General features: G+C 39.2%; 1 protein-coding gene across 3 annotated transcripts in view; it reads left to right on the plus strand.

The window, feature by feature from the left end:
- LOC148123226 (unconventional myosin-IXb-like) overlaps positions 1-23,116 on the plus strand; it is an 89,942-nt gene that overhangs the window by 49,145 nt on the left and 17,681 nt on the right. For all 3 annotated transcript variants that reach the window (XM_087903303.1, XM_087903304.1, XM_087903306.1), the window contains one exon: positions 20,643-20,704. In XM_087903303.1, coding sequence (XP_087759429.1) covers positions 20,643-20,704 — 62 coding nt within the window. The remainder of the gene's footprint in view (positions 1-20,642; positions 20,705-23,116) is intronic.

Raw genomic sequence — 23,116 nt, forward strand, 5'->3', positions numbered from 1 at the left:
TAAAGATGCTTTCCTTCTTCCATTGTATACCTTTAGCTCCCTTGTCAAAAATTAGGTGCTCATAGGTTTGTGGGTTAATATCCGGGTCTTCTATTCGATTCCAAAGGTCGATTTCTCTGTTCTTATGCCAATACCAAGCTGTTTTCAATACTGTAGCTCTATAATAGAGTTTGAAGTCAGGGATGGTAATGCCTCCTGAAGTTCCTTTATTGTATAAGATTGTTTTGGCTATCCTGGGTTTTTTGTTTTGCCATATAAACTTGATTATTGTTCTCTCAAGGTCTGTGAAGAAGTTTGATGGGATTTTGATGGGGATTGCATTGAATCTATAGATTGCTTTTGGTAGAATTGCCATTTTTACTATGTTGATTCTCCCAATCCAAGAGCAGGGGAGGTCTTTCCATTTTCTGGTATCCTCCTCAATTTCTTTCTTCAAAGACTAAAGTTTTTGTCAAATAGGTCTTTCACTTCCTTGGTTAGAGTAACCCCAAGATATTTTATGCTATTTGTGGCTATCATGAAAGGTGATGTTTCTCTGATTTCCCTCTCTGTTTCTTTATCCTTTGTATATAGGAAGGCCACTGATTTTTTGGAGTTGATCTTGTATCCTGCCACGTTACTAAACGTGTTTATCAGCTGTAGGAGTTCTTTGGTAGAGTTTTTGGGGTCACTTATGTAAACTATCATATCGTCAGCAAATAACGAAAGTTTGACTTCATCCTTTCCAATACGAATCCCCTTGATCTCCTTATGTTGTCTTATTGCTATTGCTAGAACTTCAAGCACTATATTGAAAAGGTATGGAGAGAGTGGACAGCCTTGTCGCGTTCCTGATTTTAGTGGAAAGGCTTTGAGTTTCTCTCCATTCAGTTTGATGTTAGCTGTCGGCTTGCTGTATATTGCTTTTATTATATTTAGGTATGATCCTTGTATCCCCAGTCTCTCCAACACCTTTATCATAAATGGGTGTTGAATTTTGTCAAATGCTTTTTCAGCATCTAGTGAGATGATCATATGGTTTTTTTCTTTCAGTTTATTTATATGATGGATTACATTGATAGATTTGCGAATGTTGAACCAGCCCTGCATCTCTGGAATGAAGCCGACTTGATCATAATGGATAATTTTTCTAATGTGCTCTTGGATACGGTTTGCCAGTATTTTATTGAGAATTTTCGCGTCGATGTTCATGAGTGAGATTGGCCTGTAATTCTCTTTCTTGGTTGTGTCTTTGTGTGGTTTTGGTATTAGGGTAACTGTAGCTTCATAAAAGGAGTTAGGCAATGACTCTTCTGTTTCTATATTGTGGAATACGTTAAGGAGTATAGGTATTAGCTCTTCCTGGAAGTTCTGGTAGAATTCTGCATTGAAACCATCTGGTCCTGGGCTTTTTTTGGTAGGGAGATTTTTGATAACAGCTTCTAATTCTTCGCGACTAACAGGTCTATTTAGATTGTTCGCCTGTTCTTGGTTCAACTTTGGTATATGGTACTTATCTAAAAAAATGTCCATTTCTTTTACATTTTCCAACTTTGTGGCATATAAACTTTCGTAGTAAGATCTAATGATTCTCTGAATTTCCTCTGTGTCTGTGGTTATGTCCCCCTTTTCATTTCTGATCTTATTAATTTGCATGTTCTCTCTCTGCCGTTTGATTAGTTTGGATAGGGGTTTGTCAATCTTGTTGATTTTCTCCAAGAACCAGCTTTTTGATTCATTGATTCTTTGGATTGTTTTCTCTGTTTCTATTTTGTTGATTTCAGCCCTCAGTTTGATTATTTCCAGTCTTCTACTCCTCCTGGGTGAATCAGCTTCTTTTTTTTCTAGAGCTTTCAAGTGTGCTGTTAGGTCTCCAATGTGTGCTTTCTCCGTTTTCTTTATTTGGGCACCTATTGCTATGAACTTTCCTCTTAGCACTGCTTTCATAGTGTCCCATAGGTTTGAGTATGTTGTGTCTTTGTTTTCATTAAATTCAAGGAAGTCTTTAATTTCTTTCTTAATTTCGTCCTTGACCCAGGGGTGATTTAGTAGTTGACTGTTCAACTTCCATGAGTTTGTTGACTTCCTGGGGTTAGCATTGTTGTTGAATTCTAATTTTAATCCATGGTGATCTGACAAGACACAGGTGGTTACTAATATATTTTTGTATCTGTGGAAGTTTGCTTTGTTACCGAGTATGTGGTCAATCTTTGAGAAGGTTCCATGAACTGCAGAGAAGAAGGTATATTCTTTCCTATTTGGGTGGAATGTTCTATAGATGTCTGTTAAGTCCATTTGATTCAATACCTCCAATAAATCTCTTAATTCTCTGTTTGGTTTCTGTCTGATTGACCTGTCCATTGGTGAGAGAGGAGTGTTGAAGTCTCCTACTATTAGCGTGTGTGGTTTGATGACTGCCTTGAGTTCTAGAAGAGTTTCTTTTACATAAGTGGGTGCCTTTATATTAGGGGCATAGATATTCAGGATTGAGACTTCTTCCTGATGAGATGTTCCTGTTATGAGTATGAAATGTCCATCTCCATCTCTTCTGATTGATTTTAGTTTGAAGTCGATTTTGTTAGATATTAGAATGGCCACACCCGCTTGTTTCTTAGGTCCATTTGCTTGGAAAACCTTTTCCCAACCCTTTACTCTGAGTAGGTGTCTGTCTTTGTGGTTGAGGTGTGTTTCTTGTAAACAGCAGAATGTTGGATCCTGTTTTCGTGTCCAATCTCTAAGTCTGTGCCTCTTTATAGGTGAATTGAGTCCATTGATATTAAGAGATATTAATGACCAGTGGTTGTTGACTCGAGTCATTTTTTTTTTTGGGTTGTAGAGTGTATGTGTTTTCCTTCTTTGAGTTGTGCTAGTGAAGGGTCGCTAGATGTCTGAGTTATTGTAGTCAGTGTTGGCAATGTTGGATTCCTTGGGATGTAATTTTCCTTCTAATATTCTCTGTAAGGCTGGATTAGTAGTTACGTATTGTTTAAATTTGTTTTTATCCTGGAATATTTTGTTTTCTCCGTTGATAGTGAATGAAAGCTTGGCTGGGTATATTAATCTGGGCTTGCATCCATGGTCCCTTAGTTTCTGCAGTACCTCTATCCAGGACCTTCTGGCTTTCATGGTTTCTATAGAGAAGTCTGGTGTAAGTCTGATAGGTTTACCTTTATAGGTTACTTGACCTTTTTCCTTTGCAGCTCTTAATATCCTTTCTTTAATCTGAATGCTTTGTATTTTGATTATTATATGGCGAGGGGATGTTTTTTTCTGATCCAGTCTATTCGGTGTTCTGTATGCTTCTTGCACCTTCATAGGAATATCACTCTTTAGGATGGGAAAGTTTTCTTCTATAATTTTGTTGAATATATTTTCTGGATCTTTGGTCTGCAATTCTTCTCCTTCTTCTACTCCTATTATTCTTAGATTTGGTTTTTTTATTATGTCCCATATTTCCTGAATGTTTTGTGATGAGAATTTGTTGGCTTTGCTGTTTTCTTTGGTCAGGGCATTTATTTTCTCTATGGTGTCTTCATAATCTGAGATTCGTTCTTCTATCTCTTGTATTCTATTGGTTATGCTTGTTCCTGAAGTCTCTGTTTGTTTACCTAGATTTTCCATATCCTGCCGGTCCTCGGTTTGTGTTTTCTTCACTGCCTCCATTTCAGTTTTCAATTCTTGAACTGATTCCATTACCTGTTTGATTGTTTTTTCTTGGTTTCCCAGGGTATCATTTACGAATTTACTTATTTCTTCAAACTTTTTGTTATATTTGTCTTCCATTTCTTTACTCATTTCTTCCATCTTTTTGTTATATTTCTCTTCTATTTCTTTAAGTGAGTTATTCATACCCTGTTTAAGAGACTCTATTGCTTTTATAATGACACTGTTTTCCACTTCTTCCGGTATAGGGTGTTCAAGTCCTTCTGTCATAAGATCGCTGGGATCTGGTGTTTTCGTGTTGTTTTTCAGATTGTTGGAGGAATTCTTGCCTTGGCGCCTGCCCATCTCTTCCTTCAGATGCTCTACACAGGCTCTTCCCTCCGCTGGGTCTTTTGCTACTGGATTAGTGCCCCTTGCTATCCAGGAATCACTTTGCCTGCAGCCTTAGCTTGCTGCAGGCAGGCTATTAGAACAAAGGGATTTTCGTCCCTTTGAACTCACTGCCTGTATGTCCTGCGGTGCCCACCCCAGCTGAGATGGAGGAATTTAAGCCCCGAAAAAAAGGAGAGAGGAGGGTATGGGTTCCAGGCAGAAAGCTGGGATGGCGTTGCAGGAGAGAGGGATTAGCTGGGGAAGCTGCCCCTCTGGAGTAGTCAGGGAGATAAGGGTGGCGGGAATATTGTGTGTTCCCTAACCGGCCTTGTGTGGCAGTCAGGAACAATACACTTACCCCTCCACAGGATCAGAGCCCCTCGCTGGTCAGAGGTGCCCCTGCCTGCAGTCTTGGCTTGCTGCAGGCCGGCTATCGGAACAAAGGGACTCCAGTCCCTTTGCACTCACCGCCTAACCTGGCCCGCGGTGCCCACCCCGGCTGAGATGGAGGAATTTAAGCCCCGAAAAAAGGAGAGGGGAGGGTATGGGTTCCAGGCAGAAAGCTGGGATGGCGTAGCAGGAGGGAGGGATTAGCTGGGGGAAGCTGCCCCTTTGGAGTAGCCAGGGAGATAAGGATGGCGGGAATATTGTGTGTTCCCTAACCGGCCTTGTGTGGCAGTCAGGAACAATACACTTACCCCTCCACAGGATCAGAGCCCCTCGCTGGTCAGAGGTGCCCCTGCCTGCAGTCTTAGCTTGCTGCAGGCCGGCTCTCAGAACAAAGGGACTCCAGTCCCTTTGCACTCACCGCCTAACCTGGTCGTGGTGCCCACCCCGGCTGAGATGGAGGAATTTAAGCCCCGAAAAAAGGAGAGAGGAGGGTATGGGTTCCAGGCAGAAAGCTGGGATGGCGTAGCAGGAGGGAGGGATTAGCTGGGGGAAGCTGCCCCTTTGGAGTAGCCAGGGAGATAAGGATGGCGGGAATATTGTGTGTTCCCTAACCGGCCTTGTGTGGCGGTCAGGAACAATACACTTACCCCTCCACAGGATCAGAGCCCCTCGCTGGTCAGAGGTGCCCCTGCCTGCAGTCTTAGCTTGCAGCAGGCCGGCTCTCAGAACAAAGGGACTCCAGTCCCTTTGCACTCACCGCCTAACCTGGTCCGTGGTGCCCACCCCGGCTGAGATGGAGGAATTTAAGCCCCGAAAAAAGGAGAGAGGAGGGTATGGGTTCCAGGCAGAAAGCTGGGATGGCGTTGCAGGAGAGAGGGATTAGCTGGGGAAGCTGCCCCTCTGGAGTAGTCAGGGAGATAAGGGTGGCAGGAATATTGTGTGTTCCCTAACCGGCCTTGTGTGGCGGTCAGGAACAATACACTTACCCCCTCCACAGGATCAGAGCCCCTCGCTGGTCAGAGGTGCCCCTGCCTGCAGTCTTCTAATTTTTGTATCTTTATTCACATTCCACAGATTATTTTGCACGGTGTTTCACAGCTGAGTATAGAAGGATTCTACTAAAAATCTTTTCATTTCCTACATTCAATGTACTTTTCTTACACATTAGTGATTATCTGTCACTAAATCTACTTTTGTCCCTGTGTCTCCAAACAAACAGCTTTCCTTCCTTAGTTTTCCCAAGTGTTGGGATCACAGGTGTGCAGCACCACATCGGATCTGTGCTTGTCTTTATTTATAATGCTTTTAAACTTTATCTCTCTCCTGGTTAACTTTGTCAACCTGACACAAACTAGAGTCATCTGGAAAGATGGAACCTCAATAAAGGAATTGTCTTCATTAGGCTGGCCTGTGGGCATATCCATGGAGCACTCCCTTAAATCATGCCTGACAGGAGAGGGCTATTCCACTGTGTGCAGTGCCACCCGAGTAGGTACTAATGGACTGTAGGAGAAAACAAGGTGAGCAAGCTATGGAGAACTAGTCAGTAAACAGCTTGGCATCATAGTTCCCACCTCTGTTCCTGCTTGAGTTTCTGCCCTTACTTCCCTTAATGATTAATATAATAAACTCTTCCCTCCGCTAGCTTTTTTAAAAAAAAAAAAGATTTATTTATTTATTATTCATACAATGTGCTGCTGGCATGTATGCCCACACACCAGAAGAGGGTGCTAGATCTCATTACAGATGGTTTTGAGCCACAAATTAGTTTCTGGGAATTTAACTCAGGTCCTCTTAACTTCTGAGCCCTCTCTCCAGCCCCCTCTGTAGGTTTTATTCTGAGTTTTATTCAAATATCACGAAATTAAAATAAGACAATCTCATTGTTTTCATCAGACCTTACTGCTATGCTTTTGCCACCATAAACTGTGGTGATCAGGTTGCACTTTATACTTTCTTGTGACCGGGACTAACCCAGTAACTTTGGCTAGCTTGGTATTTATCATGTAGACCAGGATAGCCTTGAGTTCAGAGGATCTATTTGCCTCAGGCTTTGGTGTTCTGAGATTAAAGGCCTACCACCATTCCAGGCTGTACTTTAGATTCCTCATTGTTTGAGCTTTATGTTCTATCACCTAAACTTCTGTTATAGTGTACTGCTATGGTTTGAATGTTTATTCTGCAGAATGTATGTTGGGAACTTAGTACATAGAGTCAGATACTAATGATACAAAGACTTGAGACTTCTGGCAGGTGAGAGCCCTATGAATGAATCTATTCCAATACAAACAAGTGTTTGAAGGCATGGCCTTGTTATAAAGATAATCCTTGCCCACACACATGCTGCTCTTTGCCATATGATACCTTCTGACAAGTCATGACCCACCAAGAAGGCCCTTATTTATTAGAGGCTGAGTACATGCTGATGTCACGCTTTTGGGCTTTCCATCCTTTATAACCATGTGTTAAGCCAGTCACACGTGTGCAGTTGTGTGCATGTATGCATGCATGCGTGCGTGTGTGTGTGTGTTTGAGTGTATATATATGGTGTATTTTAAGCCTATAGATCGTTTGTACCTAGTAGTCTAGAATATAGACAAATATATATATGTATATATGTATATATATCATATAAATATATATTTAAAATTTATGCATATGGTTGGTTTGCATATAAATATGCATAACATGAGTGTGCCTGATGGCTGTGGAGATCAAAAGAGGAATCATTGTATATGACTGTGAGCCACTATGTGGGTGCTGAGAACCTAACCTGAGTCCCCTGGAAGACCAGCCAGTACTCTTAACCACTGAGCCATCCCTTTAGCTCCCTAGCTCCTATACTTATCAATTACCAAGCATCAGCGTTTTGTTACAGGAACAGCAAAAGCTGAATATGCTACAGTCTATCAATTTTCCTTCCTCTTCAGTTCATCCTAAACATACTGTTCACAGTGCTCATCCTAAAACGGAACCTACTAATTCAAAGCATTCTCAAACTTACAATAATGTCTTTCTTCTATGTTCTCATAAGATCTTAGACTAAAAGAATATCACATACCCAAGGTCTTTGAAAATTCTTGGAACTTCTTTTTCAACTTTCTTGACAGGCAGTTCATATGATGGGCATAGGAAGCCATAAAGAAAGGCAAAGATCTTTAGGAAATCTTTAGTTGATGGGACTTCTAGAGACTTGATGGATAAACTATGTACATAACCATTTTCTGTAAGAAACTACAATCATTTTTATGAAACATTGAAAGCTTTGGATTAGAAAAACTGTTGGGAGCAAAAACACTCAAATCAGACTATTTAAATTATAGACTACCTCAAAAAGCTTTTGAATGCAATGCTGAATGAATGCTTTATCCTTAAGTGGTCTTGGATCCATAATCTTTTCAGAACTGGAAAATATACCAAGTTGACTACTAATGGATGAATGTCCACTAGTCCTATAAGAATATTTTAAGAAGGCAATCAGAAATATTTCCTTCTGTTTTCAAGTCTGCATTATTTCAAGGCTATCCATCACACACACACACACACACACACACACACAAATTGTAACAACAGCATCAAACATTAGCCTTTAAATTTTAACTAATCAAATACAATGTATTACTTAAAGCAGAAGGAGAGCATACCACGAGGTTACAACAGTTTTAGGCATAAAATGTGAGGGGAAAAAAATGGAAAAGAAATGTACTTCTGGGACCGGGGATCCATCTCAGTGTTTTCTTCAGCTTGTGAAGTGCTCTGTGCTCAATCTTCAGCATCAAAAATTACAAATCAAATTTCCTTGTGAAAGACATTATCAGCACACACATTATCCTTAAAGGTATGTTTCAGGCTCATAGATCTTCTGTACCAAGTAGTCTACAAGTCTGTCCAATAACCTAAATGCTTTCATTTCTATTTATGCCTCTATAACTGCTCCATTGCTTGTACTCCCTTTTTTGCCATTATGCCTTAAGGGAAAATTGTCTCTGAGTATCAAGAGTTAATATGCATGAAGAACTTATGAACAACTGACCTATATGAACACTCAATAAATATTCAGAGCTACTCATAAATGAGAGTCTGCCATTATCTCCATTAAAAAAGTAAAAAGATCTATCTTTTTATGTATATTTTGTCTGTATATGCATAACCACACACACATGTGAGTGCTTATAGAGGTCACAAGAGGGGCATCAGATTCTCCTGCAGCTGGAGTTACAGGTGGTTGTGACCTGCCCAATGTGGGTAACTGTTAACCGAATTTGGGTCCTCTGGTAGAATAGGAATGACTCTAAACCACTGAACCAACTCCTATTATCTCCACTCTTTTTCTTTCTTTCTTTTATTTTTCTGTGTTGCTCTGGTTGTCTTGGAACTTGTCTGTAACCCAGGCTGGCCTCAAACCCAGAGATTAGACTGCCTCTGCCTAAATAAAGGCATGCACCACCACTCAACCTATCTCCATTCTTATACGCAAGGGATTCAAAGTACAGAAAGGTGAGGTCATTCCCCAGGTCATACAAATAAAAGACTGATTCCTGTCAATCTGTTTCAAACTTCCCCACCTCCAATACAGACAACTGCTGATCTAGTCTAGAAAATCTTCTCCAAGGTGTATCTAGGTATCACTACAACAAAACTAAGATGCTGTTTATTCTTCTCACTCTCATCCTCTCATGTGTACATTGCTGCCTAGACTGGCTGTTATGACAGTCTGAATGCAGTAGCAGACATAGATTCTAACCATCTTTCATTAGTCAGCTATTAAAGGAATCTGAATTTAAAGTGGGAGACTTTGTTTGACTGCCCAATAAAATTGTTTTGCATTAGAAATGTTTCAATTTTATTACATTTATTTATTTGTGTGTGTGTGTGTGTGTGTGTGTGTGTGTGTGTGTGAGAGAGAGAGAGAGAGAGAGAGAGAGGGAGGGAGAGAGAGGGAGACAGAGAGAGAACAGCTGGTGTTCTGAGAACAACTTGAAGCAGTAGATTCTTTTCTACCACGTGAGACTGGGGATTGAAAGCAGGTCTTTGGGCTTGGTTATAAGTGCTTTCACCTGCTGAGTCATCTTGCTCACCCAGAAGGATTTTTAAAATTCAAAGCATTGTAGGGGGTGGTAGCACACACCTTTAATCCCAGTACTTGGGAGGCACAGACAGGTAGATCTCAAAGTTCAATGATAGAATGGTCTACAGAGTGAGTACCAGGATAGCTAGGGCTACACAGAGAAATCCTGTCTCCAAAAAAAAAAAAAAAAAAAAAAAAAAAAAAAAAAAAAAAAAAAAAAAAAACCAAACAAAAAAGAAGCAAATAAATCAATAAAACCATTTTATTTTTCAAACCACATAATGAGATTTTTATTTTAAATTGAGTTTATATTGCCATTTTCTTAGTTTAACTTCTAATGTAATTAATACTGACTGACTTAGACAGTAAAACCAAACCTCTTTGAAGTAATTCTTAACCTTCAGAGAGTAAAAGACTCAAATGTTGAACTAGAGAAGGCTCAACATTCACCCTCTGATTCTACAGTTTCTGAGAACTAGGGACAGAACACAGCACAGGCTTGAGCATCACCTTAGAATGGTGGAACTGTGGTCTGAATCTTTTCTTTAGCATCATACAAAGCAGAATTATACAGACATCATATCACCTGGAATCTTAACTACTAAAACAAAAAAATTGGGCCCTAAGTTTTGTCTTGAAAGCACCTTTCCAAGATAACTTTTATTGTCTCTAGGAATCAATGCACAGTTATAAGAACCTATTCATTTAATAAAATTAAAAGCTTTGTTACCTTTTACCAAATATCGAGACTTTTCTTTCAGATGCAGGTTTGTTTGTGCTTGGCTTTTCAAAGGTTGCTCCCCCTTCACTTCAAAGGAAAAGAGACAAAAACTCTTTAAAGCAAATACAAAAACACCAGTTCAAATAATTTTGAAAACATGTTAACCTCTTTCCCCTAGTAATAATAAATTTTCAAGATGACAGAAGAGTTTGGTAATTGTTTTCATTGAAATGAGCAAAAAGACAGGAAACTTTTATAATGTTAATAGTTTTAAGAATTTTAAGGAAAATATAAAAACGTGTTATAGGTTGACAGCTATGTTTGAATTCTTTTCTTCAGAATTGCTGATTAAGTAGCTTATATGTAGACGTTATGCTAATATGGGTTCACAGTAGGTTAGAAATAGCCTTCCGGTAACTGGAAGAGCAACACTCTGAGTGAAAAACTAATGTTTATGATAATAATTTCTTTGGTTGGTCGCTTTGTGAAATATGTCTTGCCTGTCGGCTGGGGAAGTACTATATGGCCCACCCTGGCCTTGAACTTTCACTCAGTCATCTTCTTCCTGGAGTCTTTTGAAGACCAGGATGACAGGTGTGTGTGATCACACTCAGCTATAAGAGCCAATTCATTTGTACACCCTATTCCCCCAAAACTTGAAATAATTTCATAGCCTACCATCAAAGCAAATAATATTGCTTTGATTTCATTTCTACCTTTAGTAGTTGGAAATATCGTAGTAAATTAAGTTATACCACACTGCCTTCTTCAACAGTTAATTATAAAGTAAGAGGAAAACAAGGAGTATTGGAAGGGTGTCAACAATCCTTTTATAGCAAGTCTAGTACACAATGTGAAGAACCAAACCACCTAGCATTATGTCCACTTTTAGATTTCAATATGCCCAATCAGGCATTGCTAGGAAGAGACAAGATTAAGACATCACTTAGGCTTTTGTACTAACCGTTTCTTACAACTGCCTCACCCTAGACAGTAAGTATGCAGCTGAGAACCGTAGGTGGAGGCACTTACGTTTGAGGGGTACGAAGGTCTGGTTTATCAAGGTCTTGGGATCTTAATTCCTGTATGGAGAGGCATCCAGCACCACCAGTAGAAATGGAACTGTGCTTCGTGCTTAGAACCTAATTCATGATTTCAATATCAGAAAAGTGTTCCAGATGCAAGTGGTTCATTAAGCAACAATTATCACTTTTATTCTGAAGTAGGAGAGTGACCAAGTCTGTTCCTTCATGATAGTATTTTCTCTGTGTGCTGTATTTCTTTCTCATGTATACTTAAGTCCTCACTACAGATAACACCTGTACAACTTCAAGTATTCAATACACTCTAACAAGGCAATGCAAAAACGAACATAAATGATTCCTGCATCTCAAGGCAATCCAGGATTGCAAAATTTCTATATGTTATCTCGGAGTACATCACTGTTATCTCCTACGTCTATTTCAATGGTAACTCACAGGCTGCTTGACAAGAAATCTCAGGCTCCTTAATTCTCCTGAAAATGTTTCCTTTGGCATCAAAAACAGGAGTCATTCTGTTTTCCTAAAGTCTACTTTTCTTGTTTTATGTTTAACACCTTGTCTCTCAGTTAATACCACTATTGTCTTTCTGGGTTCTAATCTCCGTTTGTGTAAAGAAAAGCAATTCTGTCCACACCATAATGTAGAGGCTGCTTCCATTCTCAAAATATTTTAGTATCATAAGCATGCCTTTGTTGAACCCAGTCTTCATCTCTGCAGGGCTAGATGCTAGCCAGTAAGCTTTTTCAGGTCCTGCCCTGGCCTCCTTCGAGAGTGAGACAGAACTCACTGTAATAATAATAATAATAGTAATAGTAATAATAGTAGTAATAATGATATAAAAGCAGAGAAGAGAAGTCATGCCATGCAATAAGGCTCACATAGGAAATTTATTGGAAGAAAAGAGAGAAGGGGCAGAAGAGGCAGAGGGGCGTAGAGACTAGACCCTTGAGACAAGAGTTGTGGGAGAGAGAGGGATGTGGAGAGTGGGAGGAGGGGTGAGGTTTACAGGCCCACCTTTTACAAGGAAACAGCAAATGTGTGCAGAAGTGGCTACAAGTGAAGTGCTCTTAGTGGCTACAGGTGAGGATGTATCCTGTCAGGACCCTAAGGGTAGGCCAATGCAGATGCACAAACACTAACCCACATTATTGTTTGTTTGGAGCGAAAGTGCATGATAGGCTGTGCACTGAGACACATCCCTCCTTGTTCGGCTGCTTACATTCCACTTAGATTTTATTCTCAAACTTCAGTTTCCCAGACTTTTTCTCCTTACATGGCTTTTCACCTGCTGCATTACCAGACAAAGGCAGCTTTCCAACCTGCTCCTCCCTGGCAGTCTCCTCGCAGCCCCCATTACCTTGGTCAGCTATCAGCATCCTCTTTTCCCTCTACAGGCACTGCCAGAACTATCTTAATGAGGCCAGAAAGTAAGCCTGGGGGACCCCACCCCAGGTCTCTGATGCTGCAGAGCCTTTTAGCCTGAACCTGGTTCTAAAACCAAATGCTGGGTGCCAGTTTATGCGCCAAACAATCCCACACCAGATTGGATTCAAAGGGTTATATATTTGAGGGGAAAAACCTTACAGAACACTATCCAACAGGACAGCCAGGAAAGGAGTCTTGTGGTAACAGTGAGAAGAAGGCTGGTGCTGCTTGCTAAAGAGAAAGAGACCCCACCCCAATGGGATGGAATCTCAGCAGCTATTGGTTGAAGGAGCTTCCACAGCAGATGAGTTCTTGGATTTAATTTGACATTATTTCGTTGAGAATTTTTACATCAATTCTCATGAGGGAGATTGGTCTGTAGTTCCCTTTCACTGTTGAGATTTTGTATGATTTGGGTATCAGAGTAACTGTAGACTCAAAAATGTAGTTTGGCTATGTCCCTTCTCTTCTTCATTTGTAGAACAATTTGAGGAGTGTTGGTATTGGCTGGTCTTCAAAATTCTGGCAGAATTCTATGGTGAAGCCTTCTGGTCCTGTGCTACTTTTGGTTGGAAGACTTTTAACGACTGCTTCTTTTTCGTTAGGGGTTATAGATCTATTTAAATTGTTTGTCTGTTCTTGATTTAGATTTGGGTATGGGGTACTTACCCAGAAAACTGTCCATTTCCTTTCAATTTTCCCATTTTTTGGATTATATGCTTATGAAGTATGACCTGATGATTCTCTCAATTTTCTCATTTTCTGTTCTTGTGTCCCTCTTTTCATTTCTGATTTTGTTTAAGCCCTGGTGATCTGATAATATGCAGAGATTTATTCCAATTTACTTTTTTTAATGAGTTAAAAACAATTTAATTTTTAAAGACCTCTTTGTGTTCAAAAGTAGTGAAACTAATTTATTAGTTTATTTTATTTTTTATTTATTTTTCTTGTTAATTTATAAAAATTTCCACTTCTGCCCCTCCTCCCAATACACTCCCACTCCTCCCACTCCCTTTCCTCCTCCCTCTCCAGTTTTAAGAGCAGTCAGGGTTTCCTGCCCTGTTGGAAGTTCAAGTCCCTCCCTCCTCACTCCAGGTCTAGGAATGTGAGCATCCACACAGATTAGGATCCCAAAAAGCCAGTACATGCAGAGGAAACAAGTCTCAGTGCCATTATCAATGGCTTCTCAGACAGTCCCTGTGTCAGCCACATTCAGAGAATCTGGTTTGATCACATGCTCATTCAGTCCCAGTCCAGCTGGCCTTGGTGAGCTCTCATTAGATCAGTCCCCTTGTATTAGTGGGTGAACACACCCCTCGCGGTCCTGACTTCCTTGTTCATGTTCTTCCTCCTTCTGCTCCTCATTTGGACCTTGGGTCTCAGTCCAGTGTTCCAAGGTGGGTCTCTGTCTCTATCTCCATCCATTGCCAGATGAAGGTTCTATGGTGATATGTAAAATATTCGTCAGTATGGTTGTTGGCCCAGGCCAGTTCAGGCACCCTCTCCTCTGCTGTCCAGGGAATAATCTGGGGATCTCTCCTTGGACCTGGGAACTTCTCTAGAATCAAGTTTCTTGTAAACACTAAAATGGCTCCCTTAGTTGAGATATATACTTCCCTGCTCCCTTAACCATTTTTCCTCCCTTCCCCCATCCCATTCCCCCAAGCTTTCCCCAATCCTCCCCTACTCACTTCTCTCTAACCATCTCCCCTTCCTTCCACCCCCCCCATGCACCCAAGGTTGCATTGTCTGCTTCCAATATTCAGGAGGATAACTATATGATTTTCTTCAGGTGCACCTTCTTATTTAGCTTCTCTAGATCACCAAATATAGGTTCAAAGACCTTTAATTATGGCTAGAATCCACTTATGAGTGAGTACATACCATATTCCTCTTTTTGGGTCTGGGTTACCTCACTCAGTAAAGAGTTTTCTATTTCCATCCATTTGCATGCAAAATTCAAGATGTTATTTTTTTACCGCTGAGTAAAACTCTAATGTGTATATGTTCCACACCTTCTTTAACCATTCTTCTATTGAGGGGCACCTAGGTTGTTTCCGGGTTTTGGCTATTACAAATAGTGCTGCTATGAACATAGTTGAACAAATGCTTTTGTAGGGCATTTCTTGGGTATATTCCCAAGAGCAGAATTGCTGGGTCCTGAGGGAGGTTGACTCCAGTTTCCTGAGAAGTCGCCACACTGATTTCCACAGTGGCTGCACAAGTTTGCCTTCCCACCAACAATGGATGAGTTTTCCCTCACTCCACATCCTCTCCAGCATAGGCTATCATTGGTGTTTTTTTTGTTTAGCTATTCTGACAGGTGTAAGATGGTATCTCAAAGTTGTTTTGATTTGCATTGCCCTGATTGCTAAGGAGGTTGAGCATGACCTTAAGTGTCTTTTGGCCATTCAAATTTCTTCTGTTGAGAATTCTCTGTTCAGTTCAGTACCCCATTTTTACTTGGGTTAATTAGAGTTTTAGCATCCAGTTTCTTAAGTTCTTTGTTTATTTTGGAGATCAGACCTTTCTCTGATGAGGGATTGGTGAAGATCTTCTCCCAGTCGGAAGGTAGCCTTTTTGTCTTACTGACAGTGTCCTTTGCTTTAAGGAAGCTTCTTAGTTTCAGGAGGTCCCATTTATTCATTGATTCTCTTATTGTCTGTGCTACTATGGTTTTACCTAGGAAGTGGTCTCCTGTGCCTATGTCTTGTAAACTACTTCCCACTTTCTCTTCTATCAGGTTCAAAGTGGTCAGATTAATGTTGAGGTCTTTAATCCATTTGGACTTGAGTTTTATGCATGGTGATAGATATGGCTCTACATTTATTCTTCTACAGGTTGACATCCAGTTATGCCAGAACTATTTGTTAAAGATGCTATCCTTCTTCCATTGTATACCTTTAGCTCCCTTGTCGAAAATTAGGTACTCATACGTTTGGGGGTTAATAACTGGTTCTTCTCTTGGATTCCATTGGTCGACTTCTCTGTTCTTATGCCAATACCAAGGTGTTTTCAATACTGTAGCTCTGTAATACAGTTTGAAGTCAGGGATGGTTATACCTCCAGAAGTTTCTTTATTATATAAGATTCTTTTGGCTATCCTGGGTTTTTTGTTTTTCCATATAAAGTTGATTATTTTTCTCCTAAGATCTGTCAAGAATTTTGTTGGGATTTTGATGAAGATTGCATTGTTTCTATAGATTGCTTTTGATAGAATTGCCATTTTTACTATGTTGATCCTCCCAATCCAAGACCAAGGGAGATCTTTCCATTTTCTGGTATGCTTTTCAATTTCTTTCTTCAAAGACTTAAAGTTCTTGTCAAATAGGTCTTTCACTTCCTTGGTTAGAGTTACCCCAAGATATTTTATGCTATTTGTGGCTATCATGAAAGGTGATGTTTCTCTGATTTCCGTCTCTGCTTCTTTATCCTCCATGTATAGGAGGGCAACTGATTTTTTGGAGTTGATCTTGTATCCTGCCACATTACTAAAGGTGTTGTTCAGCTGTAGGAGTTTTTTGGTAGAGTTTTTGGGGTCGCTTATGTACATTATCATATCATGTGCAAATAACGAAAGTTTAACGTCATCCTTTCCAATTCAAATCCTCTTGATCCCTTTATGTTGTCTTATTGCTATTGTTAGAACTTCAAGCACTATATTGAAGAGGTATGGAGAGAGTGGACAACCTTGTCATGTTCCTGATTTTAGTGAAATGGCTTTGAGTTTCTCTCCATTCAGTTTGATGTTAACTGTCGGCTTGCTGTAAATAGCTTTTATTATATTTACGTGTGATCCTTTTATGCCAAATCTCTTCAACACCTTTATCATAAAGGGATGTTGAATTTTGTCAAATGCTTTTTCAGCATCTAATGAAATGATCATATTGTTTTTTTCTTTCAGTTTATTTATATGATGTATTACATTGATAAATTTGCGTATGTTGAACCAGCCCTGCATCTCTGGGATGAAGCCTACTTGATCACAATGGATAATTTTCTAATGTGTTCTTGGATTCAGTTTGCCAGTATATTGTTGAGAATTTTTGCATTGATGTTCATGAGTGAGATTGGCATGTAATTCTCTTTCTTGGTTGTCTCTTTATGTGGTTTTGCTATCAGGGCGACTGTAGCTTCATAAAAGGAGTTTGGCAATGACTCTTCCGTTTCTATATTGTGGAATACATTAAGGAGTATAGGTATTAGCTCTTCCTGAAAGTTCTGGTAGAAGTCTGCATTGAAACCATCTGGTCCTGGGCTTTTCTTGGTAGGGAGGTTTTTGATAACAGCTTCTAATTCTTCGTGACTAACAGGACTATTTAGATTGTTTACCTGGTCTTGATTTAACTTTGGTAAATGGAACTTATAAAAAACAAGTCCATTTCTTGTACATTTTCCAACTTTATGGCATATAAGCTTTCACAGTAAGATGTAATGATTCTCTGAATTTCCTCTGTGTCTGTGGTTATGTCCCCCTTTTCATTTCTGATCTTATTAATTTGAGTGTTCTCTCTCTGCCTTTTGATTAGTTTGGCTAGGGGTTTGTCAATCTTGTTGATTTTCTCCAAGAACCAACTTTTTGTTTCTTTGATTCTTTGGATTGTTTTCTGTGTTTCTATTTTGTTGATATCAACCCTCAGTTTGATTATTTCCAGTCTTCCACTCCTCCTGGGTGAGTCTGCTTCTTTTTTTTCCAGAGCTTTCAATTGTGCTGTTAAGTCTCCAGTGTGTGATTTTTTTCGTTTTCTTTAATTGGGCCCTTAGTGCTATGAACTTTCCTCTTAGCATTGCTTTCATTGAGTCCCATAGGTTTGAGTATGTTGTGTCTTCATTTTCATTAAATTCAAGGAAGACTTTAATTTCTTTTTTTATTTCTTCCCTGACCCAGGGATGATTCAGTAGTTAACTGTTCAGCTTCCATGAATTTGTAGGCGTTCTGGGGTTAGAATTGTGGTGAATTCTAACTTTATTCCATGGTGATGGGACAAGACACAGATGGTTACTAATATTCTTTTGTATCTGTGGATGTTTGCTTTGTTACCGAGTATGTGGTCAATTTTCGAGAAGGTTCCATGAGCTGCAGAGAAGAAAGTATATTCTTTCCTATTTGGGTGGAATGTTCTATAGATATCTCTTAAGTCCATTTGATTCATTAGCTCTATTAATTCTCTTATTTCTCTCTTGGGTTTCTGTCTGATTGACCTGTCCATTGGTGAGAGAGGTGCATTGAAGTCTCCTACTATTAGTGTGTGTGGTTTGATGATTGCCTTGAGTTCTAAAAGTTTTTCTTTTACATTAGTTGGTGCTTTTATATTAGGGGCATAGATATTCGGGATTGAGACTTCCTCCTGATGAATTGTTCCTGTTATGAGTATAAAATGTCCATCTCCATCTCTTCTCATTGATTTTAGTTTGAAGTCAATTTTGTTGGAAATTAGAATGGCCACACCCACTTGTTTCTTAGGTCCCTTTGCTTGAAAATCCTTTTCCCAACCCTTTACTCTGAGTAGATGTCTGTCTTTGTGGTTGAGGTGTGTTTCTTGTAAACAGCAAAATGTTGGATCCTGTTTTTGTATCCAATCTCTTTGTCTGTGCCTTTTTATAGGTGAGTTGAGTCCATTAATATTAAGTGATATTAATGACCTATGATTGTTGACTCCAGTTATTTTTTTATTTTTTTTATTTTTTGTATAGTATAGTTTGTGTGTTTCCCTTCTTTGAGTTGTGCTTGTGAAGGGTCGCTAGATGTCTGATTTATTGTAGGCAGTGTTGGCAATGTTAGATTCCTTGGGTTGCGATTTTCCTTCTATGACTTTCTGCAAGGCTGTATTTGTGGCTATGAATTGTTTAAGTTTGTTTTTATCCAGTAATATTTTGTTTTCTCCATTGATAGTGAATGATAGCTTGGCTGGGTATAGTACTCTGGGCTTGCATCCACTGTCTCTTTGTTTATGCAGTACCTCTATTCAGGACCTTCTGGCTTTCATGGTTTCCATAGAGAAGTCCGGTGTAAGTCTTATAGGTTTACCTTTATAAGTTACTTGACTATTTTCTTTTGCAGCTATTAATAGTCATTCTTTAATCTGTACGTTTTGTGTTTTGATTATTATATGGCGAGGGTATTTTTTTTTGATCCAGTCTATTCTGTGTTCTGTATGCTTCTTGAACCTTCATAAAAATATTGTTCTTTAGGTTGGGAAAGTTTTCTTCTATAATTTTGTTGAATATAATTTCTGGGCCTTTGATTTGCAATTCTTCTCCTTTTTCTATCCCTATTATTCTTAGATTTGGGTTTTTTTTATTGTGTCCCAGATTTCTTGAATGTTTTTTATGAGAATTTGTTAGATTTGATGTTTTCTTTGATCAGAGCATTTATTTTCTCTATGGCGTCTTCAGAATCTGAGATTTGTTCTATCTCTTGTATTCTATTGGTTATGCTTAATTCTGTAGTCTCTGTTCATTTACCTAGTTTTTTTTTATATCCAGCCGACCCTCGGTTTGTGTTTTCTTCATTGCCTCCATTTCAGTTTTCAATTCTTGAACTTTTCCATTACCTATTTGATTGTTTTTTTTCTTGGTTTTTCAGGGTAACTTTACGGATTTACCCATTTCTTCAAACCTTTTGTTATACTTCTCATCCATTTCTTTAAGGGAGTTATTCATATCCTGTTTAAGGGATTCTATTGCTTTCATAATGGCACTTTTTTCCATTAAGATACTTAATGTATCTTCTTCTGGATTAGGGTGTTCAAGTCCTTCTGTTGTAGGGTCGCTGGGATCTGGTGTTTTCATGTTGTTTTTCAGATTGTTGGAGGAATTCTTGCCTTGGCATCTGACCACTTCTTCCTTCAAATGCTCTCTATTTGATCTTCTGATACTGGGTCAGGTTCCCTTGTTGGGCAGGGACCTCTCTGACAGAAGGCCTACCTTTCTGCAGGCAGGCTATTGAAACACAGATACTCACTCCTGCTGGGTTTCACTTACAGCCCAGTCCCAGCATGCAAGTCAGCTGATTTGGGGAATTTTATGGCTCCAGGGGGCATGGAGGAATAAATGAAGTGGTACCTGGGTGAAAGCTGGGATGGGATAGGAGACCAGAGAGCTTAGCAGGGTGGAGCCGCCCCTGCAGAGTGACAAGGGATTCAAGGGCATCACGGAATGTCTGAGCTCCTCCTTGTGGAGCTTCTGCCATGGGTCAGGCACAAACTCACCTCTCCAATGGATGTCCACTAGAGCCCAATTTACTTCTTGTGTGTGTGTGTGTCTCTTGAGATTTAAGACCAAATTATTTCTCGGTTTTAGCAAAAGTTCCATGAGGTGCTGAGATGAAGGTAAATTCTTTTGTGTTTTGGTAGAATGTTCTATAGATGTCTGTTATGTCGATTTGGGTCATAACATCTGTTAGTTCTCTTATTTCTCTGTTAATTTTCTGTCTGTCAGACCTGTTCAGTGAGAGTGGAGTGTTGTAGACCTGCCTTTGAGGTTTTTTTTCAAAATTATTGATTTAATGTGTTTGAGGGTTTTGCCTATAAATATTTCTGTATGCCATGTGTATGTCTGCTGAGACCAGGAGAGGGCATCAGATCCACTGTAACTGGAGATATAGATGGTTATAAGCCACCATGTGGGTGCTGGGAACCAAACCTGGATGTTTTGTAAGAGCAACCAGTGCTCTTGACCACTGGTCATTCACTTCAGCCTCAGATTTTCTTTGAGAGCCTATAGATGGTTCATGTTCAGAAATGAAAAATGTTGAGAGTAATTCTATATTATGCATATTAACTGAGAAGAATCACAGTTCCTTCATATCCCATGGGTGCTTGTACTCTTTGCACTGATTTCAATCTCAGTGGAACTTCTTACCTTTAAAATATAGATACAATGTTAAAAATGTAGCCCCCAAAATAAAATCTAACAGGTAACAAAATGTCCGAGTTGCTATAGACTGCAACATTATGTTTTCTTGTCACCTTCTCTTTAGAAGCATACAAGAAGAATGGCTTTAAATCAAGGAAATTGGATGTCATGGAACATCATACCAAGGTCAGTATAAAATATTTATTGATAGGTTTCAAAGTGGTGGTGAACACCTTTCATCCCATAACTCAGAGGCAGAGGCAGATGGATCTCTGTGAGTTCGAGGCCAACACGGTCGACAAGACCTAGTTCCAGGATAGCTAGGACTCTTACACAAAAAACTCTGTCTCAGAAAAGAAAAACAAACAAACAACATGCATACACACACACACCCATATACACATACACAGACATATATATATGTATATATATCTCATGTGGGAAAATTGTATGAAGTAGCATAAAAATGAACAAAATATATCTTAGAAATAAAGCAATTGTGTTGGTCAGAATTCTAATTTAAGTGGTTGATTTTGTTCTCAGTAATGAACAATGTAAGCCAATTTTTATAACACTACATATGCTTCTATTTGTTTAGGTAGGATGAATTAATCTTGTGCTATTGGTTAGGTTCTTTCAGAAGGTTGCAGGATTTTTACTCTTGCATGGTTTCTCTCATGTGTTGAATTCAGGTTCAACAATACACAGTTGAACATAGACTGTTACTTGCCTATATATATATATATATATATATTCATGTCATATATATGTATACATATATATGACATAAAAACAGGATCATTGAGGGACAGACAGGGGAGGGGACCAGTGATGGATGAGAGCATGGGGATAGTAAATGAGCCTTTTTATGTATGAAATCAGTTTGACAATATACTTTTGCAATGTCAGACACTCCAAAAATGAATAGAATGAATTAGAACCTTTAAAAAGTCTGTACAATTTGTATTTTCAATATTGGAAATGATGTAAAGAAGAAATATATAACACAGAGGATTATAAAAAAAATGCTGACAAGTATTAGAGGGAAAAAAAAACCTCTAAACCTCTGAAAACGGGTTTTTTTCCCCACAGATTGAACATGAGAATAAGTAGACTACAGCACTAGCCAATGACTGCTGCATGGAGGTGGTCTCCAGAGGGCCAGCTCCCTTGGTCATAGTGTGATGTCTTGTCTTATGATGAATAGCTGATTTTTTTTTACTTAATTGTTTTAGTTAGCCTAGAAAATGATGAGGTTCATCATGACAATTTCATACACACACACACACACACACACACACATACATATATCATTGTACATTGCTCATATTTCACCCCTTCATTACTTTTCTTCCTCATTTTATCCCCCCTCCAAGTAATCCCCTTCTTCCTTCATGATGCATATACACGCACACTTATATTATGTTTTATATATGCATAGATCATCAAGTATACGTCCTGCATTCTGATAGAAAGCATGCATTTTTGCTTGTTCTCTTTACCCTTAATTATCTTGGATTGAACATTTGGTAAATACTATCATATTACTACTGTAGAAGTCATGGAGTAGTTAGATTATACATTGATTTTTTTTTCCCCCAGAAACTGCCATCCTGTTTTTCATAGCCACTGCACAATTTTTGTTTTTCCACCCACAATGAATTCCAGTTTTTCTACTTTTTCATGAAAACATTCTGTTTCTTTTTGTAATTGCCATCCCAACGGGTATGAAATGGGATTACATTGTGAGTCTGGTTATTTTATATGTTCCCTTCCATTGTGAGAAAAACATTATCTAATCTCTCTTGTGATTTCAACTTTGACCTGCTTGAATTATTTTGAAGAGAACTATTTCATTTACATTTGGTTGATTATTGAAAACATGTGCTTTATGTTGATAGGTGTCCTTTGTCTCCATGTCCTACATGAATGTTGTGAGGTTTGTCTGTGCAGAGCCTCAGTGAGCATAAGCATTGGTTATTTTTCTCATTACCACAGCCAGACATCTAAGAGAAACAACCTAAGCGAGAAAAAGTTAGTTTTGACTTGAAGCTTCAGCATTTTGTATACATATAATGTCACATTACTTAATAGGGTGTTTATGAGCTGTTTCCTTCTGTAGAGTTCAAAAGTAGTCTCTTAACACTCTTTTTTTTAAAGTTTATTAAAATATAAAAGTTTCCATTTTGCCCCTCCTCCCAACACCCTCCCACTCCACCCACTCCCTCTCCTCTTCCCTCTCCATCCCTAAGAGCAGTCAGGGTTTCCTGCCCTGTGGGTAGTTCAAGTTCCTCCCCGCTCCCTCCAGGTCCAGGAAGGTGAGTATCCAAACAGACTGGATCCCCAAAAATCCAGAATATGCAGAGGAAACAAGTCCCAGAGTCATTGTCAATGGCTTTTTAGAAAGACTTCGGGCCAGCCACATTCAGGGAATCCAGCCTCATCCAGAGAATCTGGTTGGATCAAGCGCTCCTTCAGTCCCAGTCAACTGGCCTTGGTGAACTCTCATTAGATCAGTCCCCTTGTATCAGTGGGTGATCGCTCCCCTTGTGGTTCTGATTTCCTTTTTCATGTTCTTCCTCCTTCTGCTCCTCCTTT

Source organism: Myodes glareolus, chromosome 1 (genome assembly GCF_982192425.1).
Source record: "Myodes glareolus chromosome 1, mMyoGla1.1, whole genome shotgun sequence".
NCBI lineage: Eukaryota > Metazoa > Chordata > Mammalia > Rodentia > Cricetidae > Myodes > Myodes glareolus.